The sequence below is a fragment of the Oncorhynchus keta genome, chromosome 5, assembly GCF_023373465.1.
Source record: "Oncorhynchus keta strain PuntledgeMale-10-30-2019 chromosome 5, Oket_V2, whole genome shotgun sequence".
Classification (NCBI taxonomy): domain Eukaryota; kingdom Metazoa; phylum Chordata; class Actinopteri; order Salmoniformes; family Salmonidae; genus Oncorhynchus; species Oncorhynchus keta.
The window spans coordinates 13,093,139-13,111,515 of NC_068425.1; the positions used below are offsets into that span (position 1 = coordinate 13,093,139).

Below are 18,377 nucleotides of genomic sequence, written 5' to 3' on the forward strand. Positions count from 1 at the left end.
CCATCACGGACCTGTCACACACTGAAGGTGTAATAGGTTTGCCACAGCGCAAACATGTCTATACTAGCTATAATTTCCCCCACTCTTCCCTACCAGCAAGTCAAGGAAATTTGGACAAAGTTTGAGGATATTTTTTAATGAAAGTAAAGAACAGTAATGTTACGAGTAAAGTAAGAATCCCAGGTTTCAATAGGCAATGTGATATTAATGGTTCAAGAAAGGAGTGTATATATTTGGCGAATCACTTTTATCTGACTGAATGGAAGCTGATAATTGCTGGTCTTGGCAAGAAATTTTGAGTCATCACCATCCATGACCTAGTCAAGACCGAGTAAAAATGCATCCAACACCGATACAAGACTGAGACACTCAATATGTGGTCTCGAGACCGGACTTGAGTACTATAACACTGTCGTAATGATAGCTCAAACCCTAACAGAACTTCATTGGTATGTATGCAAATGTTCTGGGAATGTTCCCAGTTTGGTGTGCTGTTTGTTATTATCAATACACATCATTGGTTGTTAGGCCTATACCGGATCCTAAACAGGCCCACCCTGATGCAGGAGAGATGTTCCTGTGCCGCAGAAATGGAAAACTTGTAGAATATTCATGGTTTAAAAATTGCTTCTGAAGTTTGTAATTTCCACTTAAAAATTTCAGACCTGATTTGGCCTAACGAAAAATGTGCAACTATGGGGCAAAACAGATGGGGTTGGCTTATATTGTTGATAACATATAAGTGCACAAGGAGCACTTGTCTCTCAAATACATCATTATAGTTGTTGGTTAGCTAGCTAGCTAACACATGTCTACCATATTAGCATACAGTAGATGTGACATCAGTCAAAATACGTCAAAACAAGACATGGTATCAAGAACAAGATCAAACGAGCTGAAACAAGCCACTTACAATTCTTCACCTGGCAGTTTCTTGTCATTGTTGCTAGCTATCTGGCCATCCAGAACCATAACAACACACAGCCCTTTGCCCCTTTGAAGCGTGCTCATCGTTTTTGTGACGTTGTCAGCTAACCCGTCTATATTGCTGTAGTAGGTTGAGGGAACGTTATTGGAGCAATCGTGTCATAACGTCACACTATATCTTTATGAGAACATTGTGGGAATATTGCCCGCTTGTTATGGGTGTTTTTAATAACATCTCCATCAACATTAGCAGAACATTCCCGTAATGTTTTCCCAGAACCATTTCTATTGTTCTCACATTTTTTTTTTGCAGCAGTATGTTCTAAAACCATAACTGATACAATATTACATTACCTGGAAACATAATGAGAACGTTTGGATGTTTGTTACAGAGGTCGGGCACAACATTTTGGTGAATGTTAGGAGAATATTCCGAGCGTATTTCCTTTAAAACATTTCTTTGAATGTTTTTGGGATGTTATCAACCTAATATGAGATACAACCCCTAACTAGAACTTAATGGGAATCTTACGTAATGTTCTGGGAATGTTCCCGATTTGCTGGGCTACCACTTGCTGGACTGTGTTTTGTTATTGTCTGGAGAATACATTGACAAACTCATGAAAACTCATAAATAAGACCTTGGGTTATTCTCTATGATATTGAAAAATAAAGACTTTGAGAGTGTGAATGACAATCTACATCCTGCCTAATGACTGATTGAATAAGCCATATAGTTTAATTGATCGAGAGTCATTTCGAGAGAGTTTACGGTCAAATGTATCACACATCCTTGTTTGCTAAATGTCCTTGATTAATTCGTTGGAACAATCATCCTATTGAGAAACTAATAATGATGTTATTGAACAGTGTAAATGACCCAAATGCAGATGAATGCAAACTAGTCAATGTGCTCATACTCAATCAGAGGCATGCCTTCACAATGAGCCTACATGACCGACTTGGTAACATGAAAGGCCAATAACATGATGGAGAGGCAATTTACTGCTGCTCTCCATCTCTCTCCACAACCTTTTCCAAGAGGTGTATAATGTATTTGTGTGCCTACCGCTGCAGTAAATAACACCGAGGCAGAATCACAGACCTGTCATCACACCTGTACTCTACACAAAATGCCGCCCAACCATCAAACAGAGGCCACCGGGTTGATGTATGAATTTAAAGAGGGCCGCCGACACCGGCGTTGCGGTGTCATTGTACAGTATTGAACCCATTATTTCCTCAAAAAGGAAATGCCTAAATGGTCTGAAAACATTAACGCAATAATGATGAATGAATGTCAAGATGATAGGCTAGAATAGTATCAGAATGCAGAATGACTTTTGCTGTAGGAATTAGGACATTTTTAAGATAGAACATCATGTGAACATAATGTGCACTGATTATTAGGGTTATGGTTGCTAAGTTAAGGGGGGGTCTCTATCAAATGTCTAGAGTAATTCCCTTACTTTTAGGAACATTGTCAGATTCCTTGTCAGAGAAGGAAGAGGATGGGCAATAATGAGTAATGACTTCAATTAGATTATTTTATTTTAAACACCAACACTTTTTTGAACAAGTCTGGAAACTCTATTGAGTGGGGACGATATACATTTTACTGACACTATTAAAGTTGAATTAACACAGGCGCTTTTTGCTGTGTAGAAACACATAGCAACACAATGTGTTCATTTCTCCGGTCCTGGTCCTGTCCCAAAGCCATCCCTTCAGCTTTTTAGTATCTAAGAATAGCTAGACACGGGAGATGAGCTGCAGCTGCTCCTCCTGAATCTCATTTACCTGCTACCGTAGCCCAGCTCTGAGACTACATCGGTAATTAATAGGTTTTTTCGTCTTCTGAAGAAACTCCCCTCAGCCATTTCCCCAGCAGGCGCTGGGACAGGCAAGACAGACAACAGATTTTCTCCGGAGACACCCCTGCTAAGCAGCCAACTTTGAGAGAGACTACTGAAAAATTGAGAAGCCGCAAAGAAAATTAAAAGCACCCATCCTCACCGAAGCCACCATGTTGTTTTATTCATTGATTGATGTGGGGTTTTGTTGGCTGCACCTTCCAGTCACAGGCCAACATAACACACAATAGGGCTGGGAATTGTAACAATGCAGTTAAAGAAATATGAATAAGAATAAGAAATGAAAGTAACACGGAATTAAAGAGCAGCAGTAAAATAACAATAGCGAGACTATATACAGGGGGGTACCGGAACAGAGTCAATGTGCAGGGGCACCGGTTAGTTGAGGTAATATGTACATGTAAGTAGAGTTATTAAAGTGACTATGCATAGATGATAACAACAGAGAGTAGCAGCGGTGTAAAGGGGGGCAATGCAAAAAGTCTGGGTAACCATTTGATTAGATGTTCAGGAGTCTTATGGCTTGGAGTTAGAAGCTGTTTAGAAGCCTCTTGGACCTAGATTTGGTTCTCCGGTACCGCTTGCCGTGCGGTAGCAAAGAGAACGGTCTATGACTGGGGTGGCTGGAGTCTTTGACAATTTTTAGGGCCTTCCTCTGACACCGCCTGGTATAGAGGTCCTGGATGGCAGGAAGCTTGGCCCCAGTGATATACTGGGCCGTACGCACTACACTCTGTAGTGCCTTGCGGTCGGAGGCCGAGCAGTTGCCATACCAGGCAGTGATGCAACCAGTCAGGATGCTCTCGATGGTACAGCTGTAGAACCTTTTGAGGATCTGAGGACCAATGCCAAATCTTTTCAGTCTCTTGAGGTGGAATAGGTTTTGTTGTGCCCTCTTCATGACTGTCTTGGTGTGCTTGGACCATGTTAGTTTGTTGGGGATGTGGACACCAAGGAACTTGAAGCTCTCAACCTGCTCCCCTACAGCCCTGTCGATGCAAATGCGGGCATGCTCGGGTCCTCTTTTTCCTGTAGTCCACATCATCTCCTTTGTCTTGATCACGTTGAGGGAGAAGTGGTTGTCCTGGCACCACACGGTTTCTGGGATAATGGTGTTAAATACTTATTTTCCACGATAATTTGCAAATAAATTCATTAAAAATCCTACAATGTGATTTTCTGGATTGTTTTCTTCTCATTTTGTCTGTCATAGTTGAAGTGTACCTATGATGAAAATTACAGGCCTCTCTCATCTTTTTAAGTGGGAGAACTTGCACAATTGGTGGCTGACTAAATACTTTTTTTGCCCCACTGTATATATCTTATACCATGTGTGGTTTGATCTAACATGAAAAATGAAGTCCCACCCCCTTCTCAGAAGTGTGAAAATGCTGTAAGCTATATTATGTTATTTACCTCATTTGTCCATGTCATCTCATAACATTCTGTATCTATATGTGTGGAAGCTGATCTTAAGCGGAGATGGTGAATTACTGGGAATTAAAGGAGGTCTATTCCAATTTCATATAATAAAGAGAAACAAAACAGACTATGCATGCACTGCTCCACATTCTGAATCTCCTCCACGCCGGCCTCTTCAGGGCTTCGAGAATGTCTCAGAGTGTTCAATTAAAAACCAAAAGTCATTAAAAATGTAGCCACCTTGAGACTGTTCAGTAGTGAACTGCTTTGGATTCGCTGGGCGTTTCAGGGTACACCCAGTGCCGCAGATAACACTTGAATTGTCTACATTTGAAATGAAGATTTAGAGGTGCCATGAAACAAAACAATCCTGTGTGAATATTACGCTGAGGAAAATTGAGGCGAGAGATCAAAATGCTGGAGACACTGCCAAAGAAACAACGACACAATTGACTTCAAACAGCTGCATATGGGTCAATGCTGACAACTGAAAGGACTGAAAGGGCAAATTGAATCTAATGAAAGTACATGATATAATTGTTGTGGTGAGTTGAGAAATATTAGATTCCCTTGGTAAAGGTTCCATTTTGATTAACATTTCCCCTAGAATAATCATCTATTTTGATAAAACTGTATTTATTTATTTCTTTTTACATTAAAACCACTTAAAAGGGGCAAGATTGGAAGAAATTATGTTGTGTTTTTAATATCGCTGGAGTCAAATGTACCTTGCAATAATGCATCCTGTGAAAAATGTGCATACTTAAAAACAGGTACTGGGACTGCTTTGTATGCAAAACAGTAGTGAAGCTGTCCATCTTTGTAAATCCTTTAAACAGGTTATTAATCAATCAATAATGAACTAGATAGAAGCTTTGCAGGTAACTGAATATCTGATATTAATTGCTGTGAATAGTCCATGATAATTCAATGTATCAACTAAACCATTAATAATGCCTTGGAGCAATTTACATTTAATGAGGTGCTGCATCATAAACCAGAAAGACACTCAACGGCACAAACTAATAAAGTTATTCAAATTAATCAGGTATTACAGATATCTCCAAGAGTTTAAACAATACCAAAGGGCATACTACTTTGGTGTAATTTACATACATATGTCAAGAGGTATTTGAAATACATTACAGTTAATGAACTCATCAACCAAACTATTTAGGTCCTGTCATAGTAGCTAATTAATTTCTCCTTACTGCGATGGAACTGACGTTGATGCCATCTCATGGTAACTGTGTTTTCATAATTGCACAGGCTCTCACCCTGCAAAGCAAATAGAGCCAGTAGTTAACCAAGATAAGAGGAAGCAGAGGCCTGTTACAATGATAAACTGGGAGACACACAAGGTTGCAAACCCAGCTCTAATGCACAACGTGAGCATTATGGAAATGTTCACAATATGTCCTGTAACAAGGAAATGGGCCTATGTGTACAATGGTCCATTGAATAAATAGTAGCCTTGAAATATAACTAGTGGCCCTGAAATATAAGCAAGTCAAAATAATGTGTGGAGCGAGGCTTGCTGTCACTTCACCCTGGCAGAGCTGTTCCACATTGGAAACAGGGTCTTGGTAATAGGGGTATTTCTCTTTGTCCAAATCAAGATGATGAGGGGTGTCATTACCAGCAGACAGTGCACTGAGGTGCACACACCTCAATAACTGGGCAACTAATGGGGCTAGACATCCGCATGGTGATCCACAGCAAATGGGGGCAAGACATTATTGCCAGGAATACCGTGTGCAAGTCAAATACAGAATGTTAACCATTCAAATACAGAATGTTAATCATTCTCATTTTCATGGTAACAGCATTGAAGAACATACTGCAAGTGCCTAGGGGATTGTAATTGCATAACAGCTCATCAGGCAACCTGGTGGGCTGCACCGAAATGGAAAATATTTTATTCTCCATCCAAGCTGCAACCCTTTACATACGGTATACCTGTACTTGTGAGAATGTACAGTCTACCGCATGTCAACATAAATTAATTTTGTTAAAGGAAAACACAATGACATCATGTTTTGCCACAACTTAGCTCCTAAAGGGAAATAGATTATATTCCGGTATTGTCAGTAGTTAACATGTTCATTTGCCGAATCCCCTGGAATTTAACATTCTCTCTCTTTGGCTCTGAAGATGTATGGTCTGCAGTGAAACAACCTTGTATGTGCAATTTTGTGGGAAGAAGCACTTTATTTAAAAAGAAAACGGGACAGGCTAACCATCAGAGAGGGAGGGAGAGACTCAGCCTTCTCTCCTCGCCATCCTCTCTCCTCCCCTCTCCTCCTTTCCTCTTTCGCTCTCCTCTCCTATTCTCCCTTTCTTAGTCAGCCCCTCCTCGGTGGGTCCACACAGCAACAGCAGAGAGAGACTGGCCAAACCCATGGCTGATTTACAAACCTCAGTTTAATTACTCGGTTAAAGATAGAGCTCTATACACCAGAGAGTTTAGGGCTGACACTGACATTGACACTCATTTTCCTTCATCACAAGTACAGTCCAACAAAGATTTCTGGTTTTGCAAATTGCACATCAATCGTGGTGAAGCAGATTCGTTTGTTTGATTCTGCCGAGAAATATTACTATCCCTGACACCAAAACACCAGCCACAATTAGAATAAAAGTACTCAGTACCATGGCTCAGAATAACCACAAAATAATAATAATGGGGAATTAAATTTGACCCAGTCTTAACCTACTGTATATTGATGAAGGTAATCCCAGTCCCTGCTCAGTAGTCCAGGTAATAGTGCTGTAAATAAGGCTAGTATATGTACTAACCTGTGCTGAGAGGCTTATACAAACCAATGTACATGACAGAGGGCAGCCAATTAAAAAGAAGCCCATGCATTCCACAGCAAAGTCCTCAAGAGTTTTGCTTTCAGCATTCATCCAGCCTGGTGTTACAAACACCATGCTTCAACCAACTGAGCTATTGGAATCACGTCTAAATGTGTTCTTGTGTGAATTATTTGGAAACCCAGAATACCAGGTTTCATAGAATTCAGACCATAGTCATTGAGTTTGGTCTATTGTTAAGATAGACAAGTAGCCTCAGTTCTATCAGCAATACAGCACAGCACTCTAGTGGTCACAAGGGGAATGTGTGTGTGTGTGTGTGTGTTTGTGTGTGTGTGTGTGTGAGTGTGAGAGAGAGAGAGAGAGAGAGAGAGAGAGAGAGAGAGAGAGAGAGAGAGAGAGAGAGAGAGAGAGAGAGGGAGAGAGAGAGAGAGAGGGGGTGAGAGAGAGAGAGAGGGTAAGAGAGAGAGAGAGAGAGGGTAAGAGAGAGAGAGAGAGAGAGAGGGTAAGAGAGAGAGAGAGAGAGAGAGAGAGAGAGAGAGAGAGAGAGAGAGAGAGAGAGAGAGAGATTCTATTGCTGTGTTTTTCAATAATGTGATGTGAAGGTATACTCCATTTCCACCCCATACATTTCCATGAATTAATCTTTGACGTTAGACTCCAGATGTTAGGACAGCAATTTCAATTAAACATATTGTTAAGCACCATATTACATTTTGAATCTGTGTTTTACAGATAATATTAAATCAATCACACATCACATAATATTCAGGCAGGTGTCATTCAAAGATATGCAAAGAAAGAACACATAATATCCATTCATACAGTATCGAAGAGACTTGATGAGGCTATACATAGAAGAAACACATTTGAATACATTTGAAATGCAGTGTAGTGATGGGAGGGAAGGAAGTGACTTCTGCAATTAGGAGATAATTACTCACAGTTAAGATGACATTTTGACACTGCAAGCTTTTATCTGCATATGTGTGTGTGTGTGTGTGTGTGTGTGTGTGTGTGTGTGTGTGTGTGTGTGTGTGTGTGTGTGTGTGTGTGTGTGTGTGTGTGTGTGTGTGTGTGTGTGTGTGTGTGTGTGTGTGTGTGTGTGTGTGTGTGTGTGTGTGTGTGTGTGTGTGTAAGAGAGAGCCCTGTGTGTCCCTGAGCTCTACTGTATGTGTGGGTAGAAGGGTGTTTGTAATCTCAATCTATATGTAATGTGTGAGGTCGGTGACCCATCAAGGCTCCTATTAACCCGAACAGAGCTCATTTTGCTCCATGCCAAAACAAGGATGCCATGACCCCTCCATAGCCTTTGCTTATTGAATGAAAGAGTTACATCAGAGGGCCAAGTCACTTCTCTTGGTTACTGGGACAACTATTAGGTGTAAGGCTGTGCTTATTTAGCCAGCAGCCTGCATATAAGTGAGAAAGATTATTATGCCGGCTAGGGCACTAGCCAAATGATGAGGTGACAACCAGGTTTTAGCAATAGGGTAATTTTCAGGTTCTCTATTAATATAATGGCAACAAACAACTTCCAGTTAATGTGAAAATTTGATATGTATTGTTTACCATCAATATTACAGTACTTCATTAAATTGACCGGGAGGAGAGAAAGGACCTCATGATGTACTTAGATTGCACCAACAAAAATGTCTGCCGGAAAAACTTCCAACGCTGGCTGACGGCTGAATAAATACTAGCAAAAAGTAACTTGCATTAGTGAGCAGTCCATGTTATGCAGTAGGCCTATCAAAACATGTCAGTTTAAAATAGGAAGTAGAACTCCGTTAAATATTTCATGACTTTTTATGAGTGCAGTAAAATGAATAGCCAACTCCTCTCTTCAATTAAATGATTCCTGACTCTGTCAGTAGGCCTAGTGCAGTACATTTTTGAATGTGAATAGCTGCTATAAAATGTCCAGCTATAGCAATTAAGAAAGACAATCACACTTTAATTACCCTGGTCTTAAATATCCTCACTATTAAAATGGAGTCATTCAATGGATGTAATACGTCAATCATGGTTATATAATCCCTGTCTCATTAGAAACCAGCTTTAAAATCAAATGAATATGAGAAAATGCAGTTGAGAATGGGAACAAAAGAGGGCTAGGTATGTGCTGAAATGTAGGAGTTAACACTGGGGATGAAATATATTTTTAATTAAATCCTGCCAGAGTCAGACAATCACCTTATCTCCCCTATGTGGGGGCGCATAAAGAGACTAAACGCCATACACAGTTTTACAAGAACATAAAACAGATATTAAAATGGTAGTGCTTTACGTCCAGAGTTATTCATGAACAATGCATGAGCTTGTTCTTTCTTTTTAATTTGCATGATCGGCTACTCCCATGCTTTTCTCTCGCTGTCTTTCTGGCACAAAACTAAAATCTATAATGTCCTAATTGGAATGGTTATGTACAGTATCTGTGCAGTGTGGAATGATGAATCGTTTTTTTACAGCAAGTCTACTGCATGAGTGCATGAATACAAATGGCTTTGCATTTTGTTAGAAGAAACATTTGAACGTAAAGGTAGACTCAGCGATATGACATAGCCGCAGAAAGTAAAGAGCAAAGTGGATTAATTTCCACAACAACTAAGAATGTTGATACGCGAGGCTCAACTTCTCCGCTGTTTTGATCCCGTGGCTACCACGCTGTGACAGCGTGAAGCAAACCCGTACACATTCAGATACTGCGCGTGACCGTACGAGAGAAAAGTCATACATCTCATCATCTGTGGCGCTGTTCATGGCAACCCCATTTTGCCGAGTCTACCTTTAAAAAGTCTGTAATCAGTTTCACTGCATCTGTTTCATTTGCCATTCAGTACCATTCATTCAGTGTTACATATGAATCAGCCTGGACTCATAGATTAGACGTAACATAGTAAATGTAGATCCAGACCCTCAAATTATTACAAAAGATTACTTAATACAAAAACCAAAGGAGGATGGTAGGTAGGTTAGTTGGTTGGTTGGTCTGGGTGGATGGGTGGACGTACAACACGAACGTCTAGCAACCCAAAGTTTGCGTATTCAAATCTCATCATGGACAATTTTAGCTACTTAGCAACTTTCCACTTTTTAGCTACTTTGCAACTACTTAGCATGTTAGCTAACCCTTCCCCTAACTCTAACCCTAACCTTAACCCTTTTAGCTAACCCTAACCTTAACCAAGCAACAATAAAAAAGAAATTCGCAACATATCAAACGTTTTGCCAATTCGTAACATATTGTATGAATTGCATTTTTTTCCCTCTCCGGCAATCGAGGTCTCCAGGCTGCTCATTATTGCGCACACCTGTCATCATTGTTGCGCGCATAAGTGCCTCATCAGACTCATCTGGACTCCATCACCTCCCTGATTACCTTCCCGATATATGTCACTATATATGCCTGATTACCTTCCCTATATATGTCACCTTCCCTATATACAGTGCCTTGCAGGTGCCAGGCTTCAAACATAAAGATATAAAACTGTATTTTTTTGTGAATAATCAACAACAAGTGGGACACAATCATGAAGTGGAACGACATTTATTGGATATTTCAAACTTTTTTAACAAATCAAAAACTGAAAAATTGGGCGTGCAAAATTAGTTTTGTATCTTTATGTTTGAAGCCTGAAATGTGGCAAAAGGTCGCAAAGTTCAAGGGGGCCGAATACTTTCGCAAGGCACTGTATGTCACTCTTTCCCTTGGTGTTATTGTTTCTGTTCCAGTGATCGTGTCTGTACTCTACCTGTGTGTTTTGGTCTATGTTCATTTAGTTATTAAATACACTCCTTGAACTTGCTTCCTGACTCCCAGCGTACACGTTACAGAATAACGCCTCACCAAAGGGAAGCATCAGGGAGTGTTTTTATTTTTTTTGTTAGTGTAAGTGACCGGCTCTTCAGGCTCCCGCGCCTCAGCCTGGCCAGTCAGACTCCCGCGCCTCAGCCTGGCTCGTCAGGCTCCCGCAGATCAGCCTGGCTCGTCAGGCTCCCGCGCCTCAGCTTGCTCGACAGGCTCCCGCACCTCAGCAGAAGTGACCGGCCCGCTCCTGGTCTCCTGGTCAACGTCCTGATTATGGAGCCATGCATCAGGGAGGGGGTACGGTCAGGTATCCTTCCTCTCCGGCAATCGAGGTCACCAGGCTGCTCATTATTACGCACACCTGTACCTTGTGGCAACAAACACTCACACGGAAACAAACACCCACAAACCAAAAGTGAAACCCAGGCTACCTAAGTATGATTCTCAATCAGAGACAACTAAAGACACCTGCCTCTTATTGAGAACCATACGAGACCGAAACAGAAACCAAACATAGAAAAACAAACATAGACTGTCCACCCCAACTCACGCCCTGACCATACTAAATACAGACAAAACAAAGGAAATAAAGGTCAGAGCGTGACAGAGAAGGGGTTGTGTGAATCTTCATCACACCTTGGAATGGAGATTGGAGATCTAAACACAGCAGGGCTAGACTCATTCTGTTCTTGAAAACCAGCCCAAATGTTGTAGGCTATAAAGTAGGCAAACATCTTAATTATGGAGAGGATTTGTTTTTAAATGGCATTGTCATGTAGCAACAGCTAATCATTAATATGCATCAACAGCAAGCAGAGCTACTACACACCCAATTTTTGCCACATCCATATGGTCTACAAGGAGACAGCTGTTCCTTCAGTCAGAAAGAGATGAGTGAAGAGAGGGGCCTGCCTATGTTAGTCAAATGAAAGGGAACGTAGCCCTGGTGACAAAAATGCAAGCTTTGCAAATTTTTTCAGCTGGATGCGATGCAGAGTCTGCCAGTGCAGCGCCAGAATGATGCACAAAGAGTCATCTCTATGAACATGACACAAAATGTCAAATAGACCAGGCTCAGCGGAATTGTTAAGCGCTCTCCTGAGGGATGCTCAGACTGAGGACGAAGATAACATGAAAGGAGAGTTCTTCGTGGAGGTTTCACCTTATCAAGCACCCCTCAGTCGGGTGTCCTTGAGTCCCACTACCTGGGGTTTCACTTTCAGATAGCAGGCCTTAGCAGAAAAAAAGCACCTTGTTGTTTGAAAGGGAAAGGGTCCGTCTCTGATGTAAATAAATAAAAACATAGGGTACAAAGGTGTATGGTGTGAGATTATCAGCATGGCTACCAAATTCTCCAAGTAGAAGTATTTCATCAAAGTTCCCTAAGAATAAGAAATCAGAAAGGTCACACACAAACAGGCTTGGTACAATTTCTACAATTTCCATTTCAGGTTTATATTTCTTTTTGTCTGTTTAAGACAGTCTTAGAAAGTTAGCTGGATAACTTTATATGCTATGTTGTCATATTTGATGACAGACCTTGACAAGAGGGATGGTTCCCTCCCTTGTGTTATGTAGTCTACACAACTGCATAAATGTGCAAGGTGCACAAGACCTAGATGAAACACTATATATGCAAACGTATGTAGACACCCCTTCAAATTACTGGATTCGACTATTTCATCCACACCCATTGATGACAGGTGTTTAATCTCCATAGACAAACATTGGCAGTAGAATGTCCTTACTGAAGTGCTCAGTGACTTTCAACGTGGCACCGTCATAGGATGCCACCTTTCCAACAAGTCAATTGATCAAATTTCTGCCCTGCTAGAGCTGCCCTTGTCAAGAACAAGCTCACAGAACTGGAGTGGGACCACCGAGTATGCGCTTAAAAATAATCTGTCCTCGGTTGCAACACTGACTACCGAGTTCCAAACTGCCTCTGGAAGCAAGATCAACACAAGAGCTGTTCATGAAATGGGTTTCCATGGCAGAGCATCCGCACACAAGCCTACGATCACAATGCGCAATGCCAAGTATCTGGAATAATGAATCATGATTCATCATCTGGCAGTCTGATGGACTAATCTTGTTTTGTCGGATGGCAGGAGAACGCTACCTGCCCCAATCCGTAGTGCCAAATGTAAAGTTGGATGGAGAAGGAATAATGGTCTTGGGCTGTTTTTCATGGTTCATGCTGTGCTGCTGGATACTCCTGATATCCATCCAAATCCGATGCATTCTGAAAACTGAGTGCAAGTAGGTCTATGTCCGGCTTATTTTATGAAACATTTATAACAATGGCCACATCCCAACAGTACAACAGATTTTGCTATCAACTCAATTAATCAAATCAGACTCACCTAAATTAAAAACTCAGTTTTAGTTTCTTCTCTTTTATTTTGCAGTGAGGTAGGCCTAGGATGCGGTCCAAAGACTTAAAAGACACACCCTCGTCCACTTAACCTCCCTCGCCTTATGCCCTTGGGGGAATCCCTGTCGCCATCGTGGAGGGCAGTCCAAATTATTAGCCAAACAAGGGAAGTTTGCAACGTAATAAGCCCATCAGCCCTCGTTTTTAAGTTGGCTTTGTGAGTGTATAATTATGTTCACTTCGAGTGTACAATTATGTTCACTCCGTGGCCTGAAACTCCCCATAATTCAATTTGCGACGATTGTACATCCGCTAAGAAAAGTCTGTGAAAACTTAAAAACAACCTCAATGGAGTAGTCAACATGCAAGTGTAAGTAAAAACAAATGCAAATAAGTTTGAAAATGTGCTACTAGTGCACATGACAGCACAAACACGTCTTGCAAATAGTAAATATGTTTTTGTTTGGTTATCTTTTGGAAATTGTAGAAATAAAACATTTTCCTTCTTCAGAAGATCCAGCTAGGCAGGCTAACATTAGTTAGCTAATTAATTTGCTAGCTATCAAATAGTAGGCGTATATATTAATAATTATATATTTAAGTGTCCACTTAATTTGAGAGCTGAGGGAATATGGTGTCTTTTAAGTGTTTGGACCGCACCCTAGGCTACTTTTCCTTTCCCCACCACAAGAGTAGCATTCGAGATTACCTTCTTAACATTGTGGCAGAGTGTAGTGTGGCCTAAACAGAAAACAATATGCTATGCTGGTTTAATATAAATATGCCTACTTTAACACACAAAATGAACTATTTTTCTAACTTTCAGTGGGAAAACAGGTAAACCCACAGTTGCACCTGGTTTTCTATAGTATTTCCCGCCCTTTGAATTCAGGTAATTATCATTGTTTCCACTCCTTGTACTCTGTCATATGCCAAAGAGTAATTTCAACTTTCAATATGCAGTCTGTGGAAACAGACTGATACCCAGACTATAGTTCATACTCCGAAGATGGAATATGCCATTGCCATACCTTTAGTTTAGACACATCCAAAATAAGTTTTTATCACAATCATGATTGTGTTCACAAATGTAAAAACCAATGCGCACAGGCTCAATGTGGCTGATCGCAGATCTGCCCATAGCGACAGGACCTGCCGCGTCATTTCATTCTTCAGTGGCAGTGCGCATGTGCGAAATTTAAAGAGAGACGTTTGAGGAACTTAAACTGCAGACGATATCTATGCTTATAATTAACAGCCTTCAATAAAGTTTACTATTGAGGTTCACGGCAAACGGATCCCAATAGGCACACGGTGTGAAATATTTTACCACTATTTAGAAAATCTATAGGTATCTGACTTTTTTTTACGAACAACAGCAGCAGCTGTAGCAGAATACTGTCGGATGTTTTAGTGCGGCCTCGGCATATCCTAGGTCTGCTTGCCGATATCAAATGCCACAGCAGCGGGGCGAAACTTTGGCTCTTCAGCCTGCATTAGCCCAATAGAAGGTTATCTAACCCAAAACATGTCTGAGATTCTGGTTGTTGTAAAAGAGAGCTTGGTCAAAATGTTCTTGCGCTTTTATTATGCTCTATTTTGACTTTATGCGAGCGATATATGCTTGAGAATACTCTTTGAAAATTATGTTTATTTTGCAATAGAATAATCATGTGGCGTAATGTTTACTTTTCTCAATGTGCTGCTTACATGTCTTTTTTGTTGTTTCAGGACAGAAAGAAAACCATGTCAACTCAGCCTCTCATCAGATCAAAGCAGACCGAGAAATCAATCAATGGAATATCCACACAGGTTGTTTGCACAGAATTCAGTAACTACATATTTATAGTTCTCACACAGTATGGAAAAATTGGCACTTTAGTATCAGTCACACCTGACTCCAGATCCGGTGATATCAGCACTTCCATGTTCACCACTAAAGTATTGCTGGGAAAAGAAGAGGTAAGCAGCTAGACACCACTGGAATTTTTCATAATATTAGTAGCATTGTATTACTGTAATTTGACGACTATGAGTATGTATGTGGCTGGCTACATTGTTCCTCACACACGGACTTGTTTTATTTCTCCCTGCAGGCTTTGACACACGTCTGTGCCAAAAACTTGGCAACATTTGTGTCACAAGAGGCAGGCAACAGGCCTGTTCTACTGGGGTTGGCACTGAAGGACAGTTCCATAGAAGCAATAAAGGCCATGAAAGATGTAATAAAAAGTTGTCAAGTCTGGTAACTACTGGTACAGGGAACAAGCAACAGAATAGCCTACCTGGAAAGACAATTTAAGAAAAGAAAAATACACTTAACACATTTTTTTCCTCAATGTTTTTCCATCCTTTAATTATGCATTTTGTTGTCTGTTGTTACTTCTAAGCATGATGTGGTAATAAATGCCATATAAATTGGAAGTTTATGCGTTATAAATGCCTATAGAATTTGCGGGATTGAGTGGGAGCCAATGGTCACAAACTGATTCTGTTTGAGATAACCATCTCGATTTTAAAGCCACACTCTGAATACTGTTAGTGCACAACTAACACAAATATAAATAAAGGAGCAAATGCATCTCATTCCCGTGAAATTCACATACAAAATAGCATTTGATTGATTGCTATGATATAAAAGTTTGGGGTCACTTAGAAATGTCCTTGTTTTAAGAAAATAATAATGTGTCCATTAAAATAACATAACATTGATCAGAAATACGGTATAGACATTGTTAATGTTGTAAATTACTATTGTAGCAGGAAACGTCAGATTCTTTTATGGTGTACAGAGGCCCATTATCAGCAACCATCACTCCTGTGTTCCAATGGCACGTTGTGTTAGCTAATCCAAGTTTATCATTTTAATAGGCTAATTGATCATTAGAAAACCTTTTTGCAACTATGTTAGTACAGCTGAAAACTGTTGTGCTTATCAAACACGCAATAAAACTCACCTTTAGAGCAAGAGGACAAGTACATTAGAGTGTCTAGTTTGAGAAACAGACACCTCACAAGTCTTCAACTGGCAAGCTTCATTAAATAGTACCCGCAAACACCAGTCCCGTTTCGGGAAGGCTACCCGAAACCTTTGACCCAAGTTAAACCATTTACATTTTTTATTTTATTTTTATTTCACCTTTATTTAACCAGGTAGGCTAGTTGAGAATAAGTTCTCATTTGCAACTGCGACCTGGCCAAGATAAAGCATAGCAGTGTGAACAGACAACACAGAGTTACACATGGAGTAAACAATTAACAAGTCAATAACACAGTAGGAAAAAAAGGGAGTCTATATACATTGTGTGCAAAAGGCATGAGGAGGTAGGCGAATAATTACAATTTTGCAGATTAACACTGGAGTGATAAATGATCAGATGGTCATGTACAGATAGAGATATTGGTGTGCAAAAGAGAAGAAAAGTAAATAAATAAAAACAGTATGGGGATGAGGTAGGTAAAAATGGGTGGGCTATTTACCGATAGACTATGTACAGTGGCAGCGATCGGTTAGCTGCTCAGATAGCAGATGTTTGAAGTTGGTGAGGGAGATAAAAGTCTCCAACTTCAGCGATTTTTGCAATTCGTTCCTGTCACAGGCAGCAGAGAACTGGAACGAAAGGCGGCCAAATGAGGTGTTGGCTTTAGGGATGATCAGTGAGATACACCTGCTAGAGCGCGTGCTACGGGTGAGTGTTGCCATCGTGACCAGTGAACTGAGATAAGGCGGAGCTTTACCTAGCATGGATTTGTAGATGACCTGGAGCCAGTGGGTCTGGCGACGAATATGTAGTGAGGGCCAGCCGACTAAATGCAATGCTACCAAATACTAATTGAGTGTATGTGAACTTCTGACCCACTGGGAATGTGATAAATGAAATAAAATCTGAAATTAATCATTCTCTCTACTATTATTCTGATATTTCACATTCTTAAAATTACGTGGTAATCCTAACTGACCTAAAACGGAATTGTTACTAGGATTAAATGTCAGGACTTGTGAAAAACTGAGTTTAAAGGTATTTGGCTAAGGTGTATGTAAACTTCCGACTTCAACTATATGTAAATAAGTCATTTATATTTATTTTTAATACATTTGCTAAAATTTCTAAACTGTTTTTGATTTGTCGTTGTGGGGTATTGTCTAGATTGCTGAGGATTTTAAAAAATGTAATCCAATTTAGAATAGGGCTGTAACCTAACAAAATGTGGAAAAAGTCAAGGGGTCTGAATACTTTCCAAAGGCACTGTAAAAAAAAAAAGAAGATGTTTTTAAATGTAATCTTTATTTAACTAGGCAACCTAGTTAAGAATATTTTTTTTCCCACAATGACAGCCAAACCCGGGCTACGCTGGGCCAATTGTGCACCACCCTATGGGACTCCCAATCACGGCTGGATGTGATACAACCTGGATTCAAACCAGAGACTGTAGTGTTGCCTTTTGCACTGAGATGTGGTGCCTTCGACCCCTGTGCCACGCGGGAGGCTCATTTACACTGATGTCCCCAATTCTGATCTTTTGCCCAATTATTGGCAAAATAAGCCAATAAAAAAATAGTTTTTCCCCACAAAAGGCTTTATTACAGACAGAAATAGTCCTCAGCAACTCCCTCACCCCTCAGACGATCATGCAGGTGAAGAAGCCGAATATGAAGGTCCTGGGCTGGCATGGTTACACGTAGTCTGCGGTTGTGAGCCCGGCTGGACATACTGCCAAATTCTCTAAAATGACGTTGTAGGCAGCTTATAGTCGAGAAATTAACATTCAATTCTCTGGCAACATCTCTGGTGGACATTCCTGCTGTCAACATGCCAATTGCACACTCCCTGAACTTGAGACATCTGTTGCATTGTGTTGAGTGCACATTTTAAAGTGGCCTTTTATTGTCCCCAGCACAAGGTGCACCTGTGTAATGACCATATTGTTTAATCAGCTTCTTGATTTGTCACACTTTGACAATGGAGAAATGCTCAATAACAGGGTTGTGCCCAAAATTGAAGAGAAATAAGCTTTTTGTTGGTATGGAGCATTTTTGGGATGTCTTTTTTCAGACCTTTAAACATGGTACCCAACACTACATGTTGCGTTTATATATGTTTTCAATGTAAAGTGTTGTTTCATGAGCTGAAATGTAAAAAAATCCCAG

At 40.5% G+C, this 18,377-nt stretch overlaps 1 protein-coding gene across 3 annotated transcripts; it reads left to right on the forward strand.

The window, feature by feature from the left end:
* Positions 1–14,402: 14,402 nt before the first annotated feature.
* Positions 14,403–17,124, forward strand: LOC118364742 (proteasome assembly chaperone 3-like). Of its 3 annotated transcripts, none has more exons than XM_035746438.2 (3): positions 14,403–14,542; positions 14,960–15,190; positions 15,325–17,124. In XM_035746438.2, exons 2-3 carry the CDS (start codon positions 14,975–14,977, stop codon positions 15,475–15,477), a joined length of 369 nt encoding a protein of 122 aa, XP_035602331.1. In that variant the 5' UTR covers positions 14,403–14,542; positions 14,960–14,974; the 3' UTR covers positions 15,478–17,124. The 3 variants fall into 3 exon arrangements, with proteins under 3 accessions (XP_035602331.1, XP_035602332.1, XP_052374704.1); XM_035746439.2 differs by having other exon boundaries at positions 14,410–14,542; positions 14,965–15,190; XM_052518744.1 differs by lacking the exon at positions 14,403–14,542 and adding an exon at positions 14,595–14,800.
* Positions 17,125–18,377: the final 1,253 nt, after the last annotated feature.

Excerpts from the sequence above, each read along its gene's own strand:
- LOC118364742 (XM_035746438.2), top strand. The coding sequence starts at position 14,975 with ATGTCAACTCAGCCTCTCATCAGATCAAAGCAGACCGAGAAATCAATC. Across the intron at positions 15,191-15,324 it reads TATTGCTGGGAAAAGAAGAG|GCTTTGACACACGTCTGTGC; the intron begins GTAAGCAGCTAG and ends TTCTCCCTGCAG.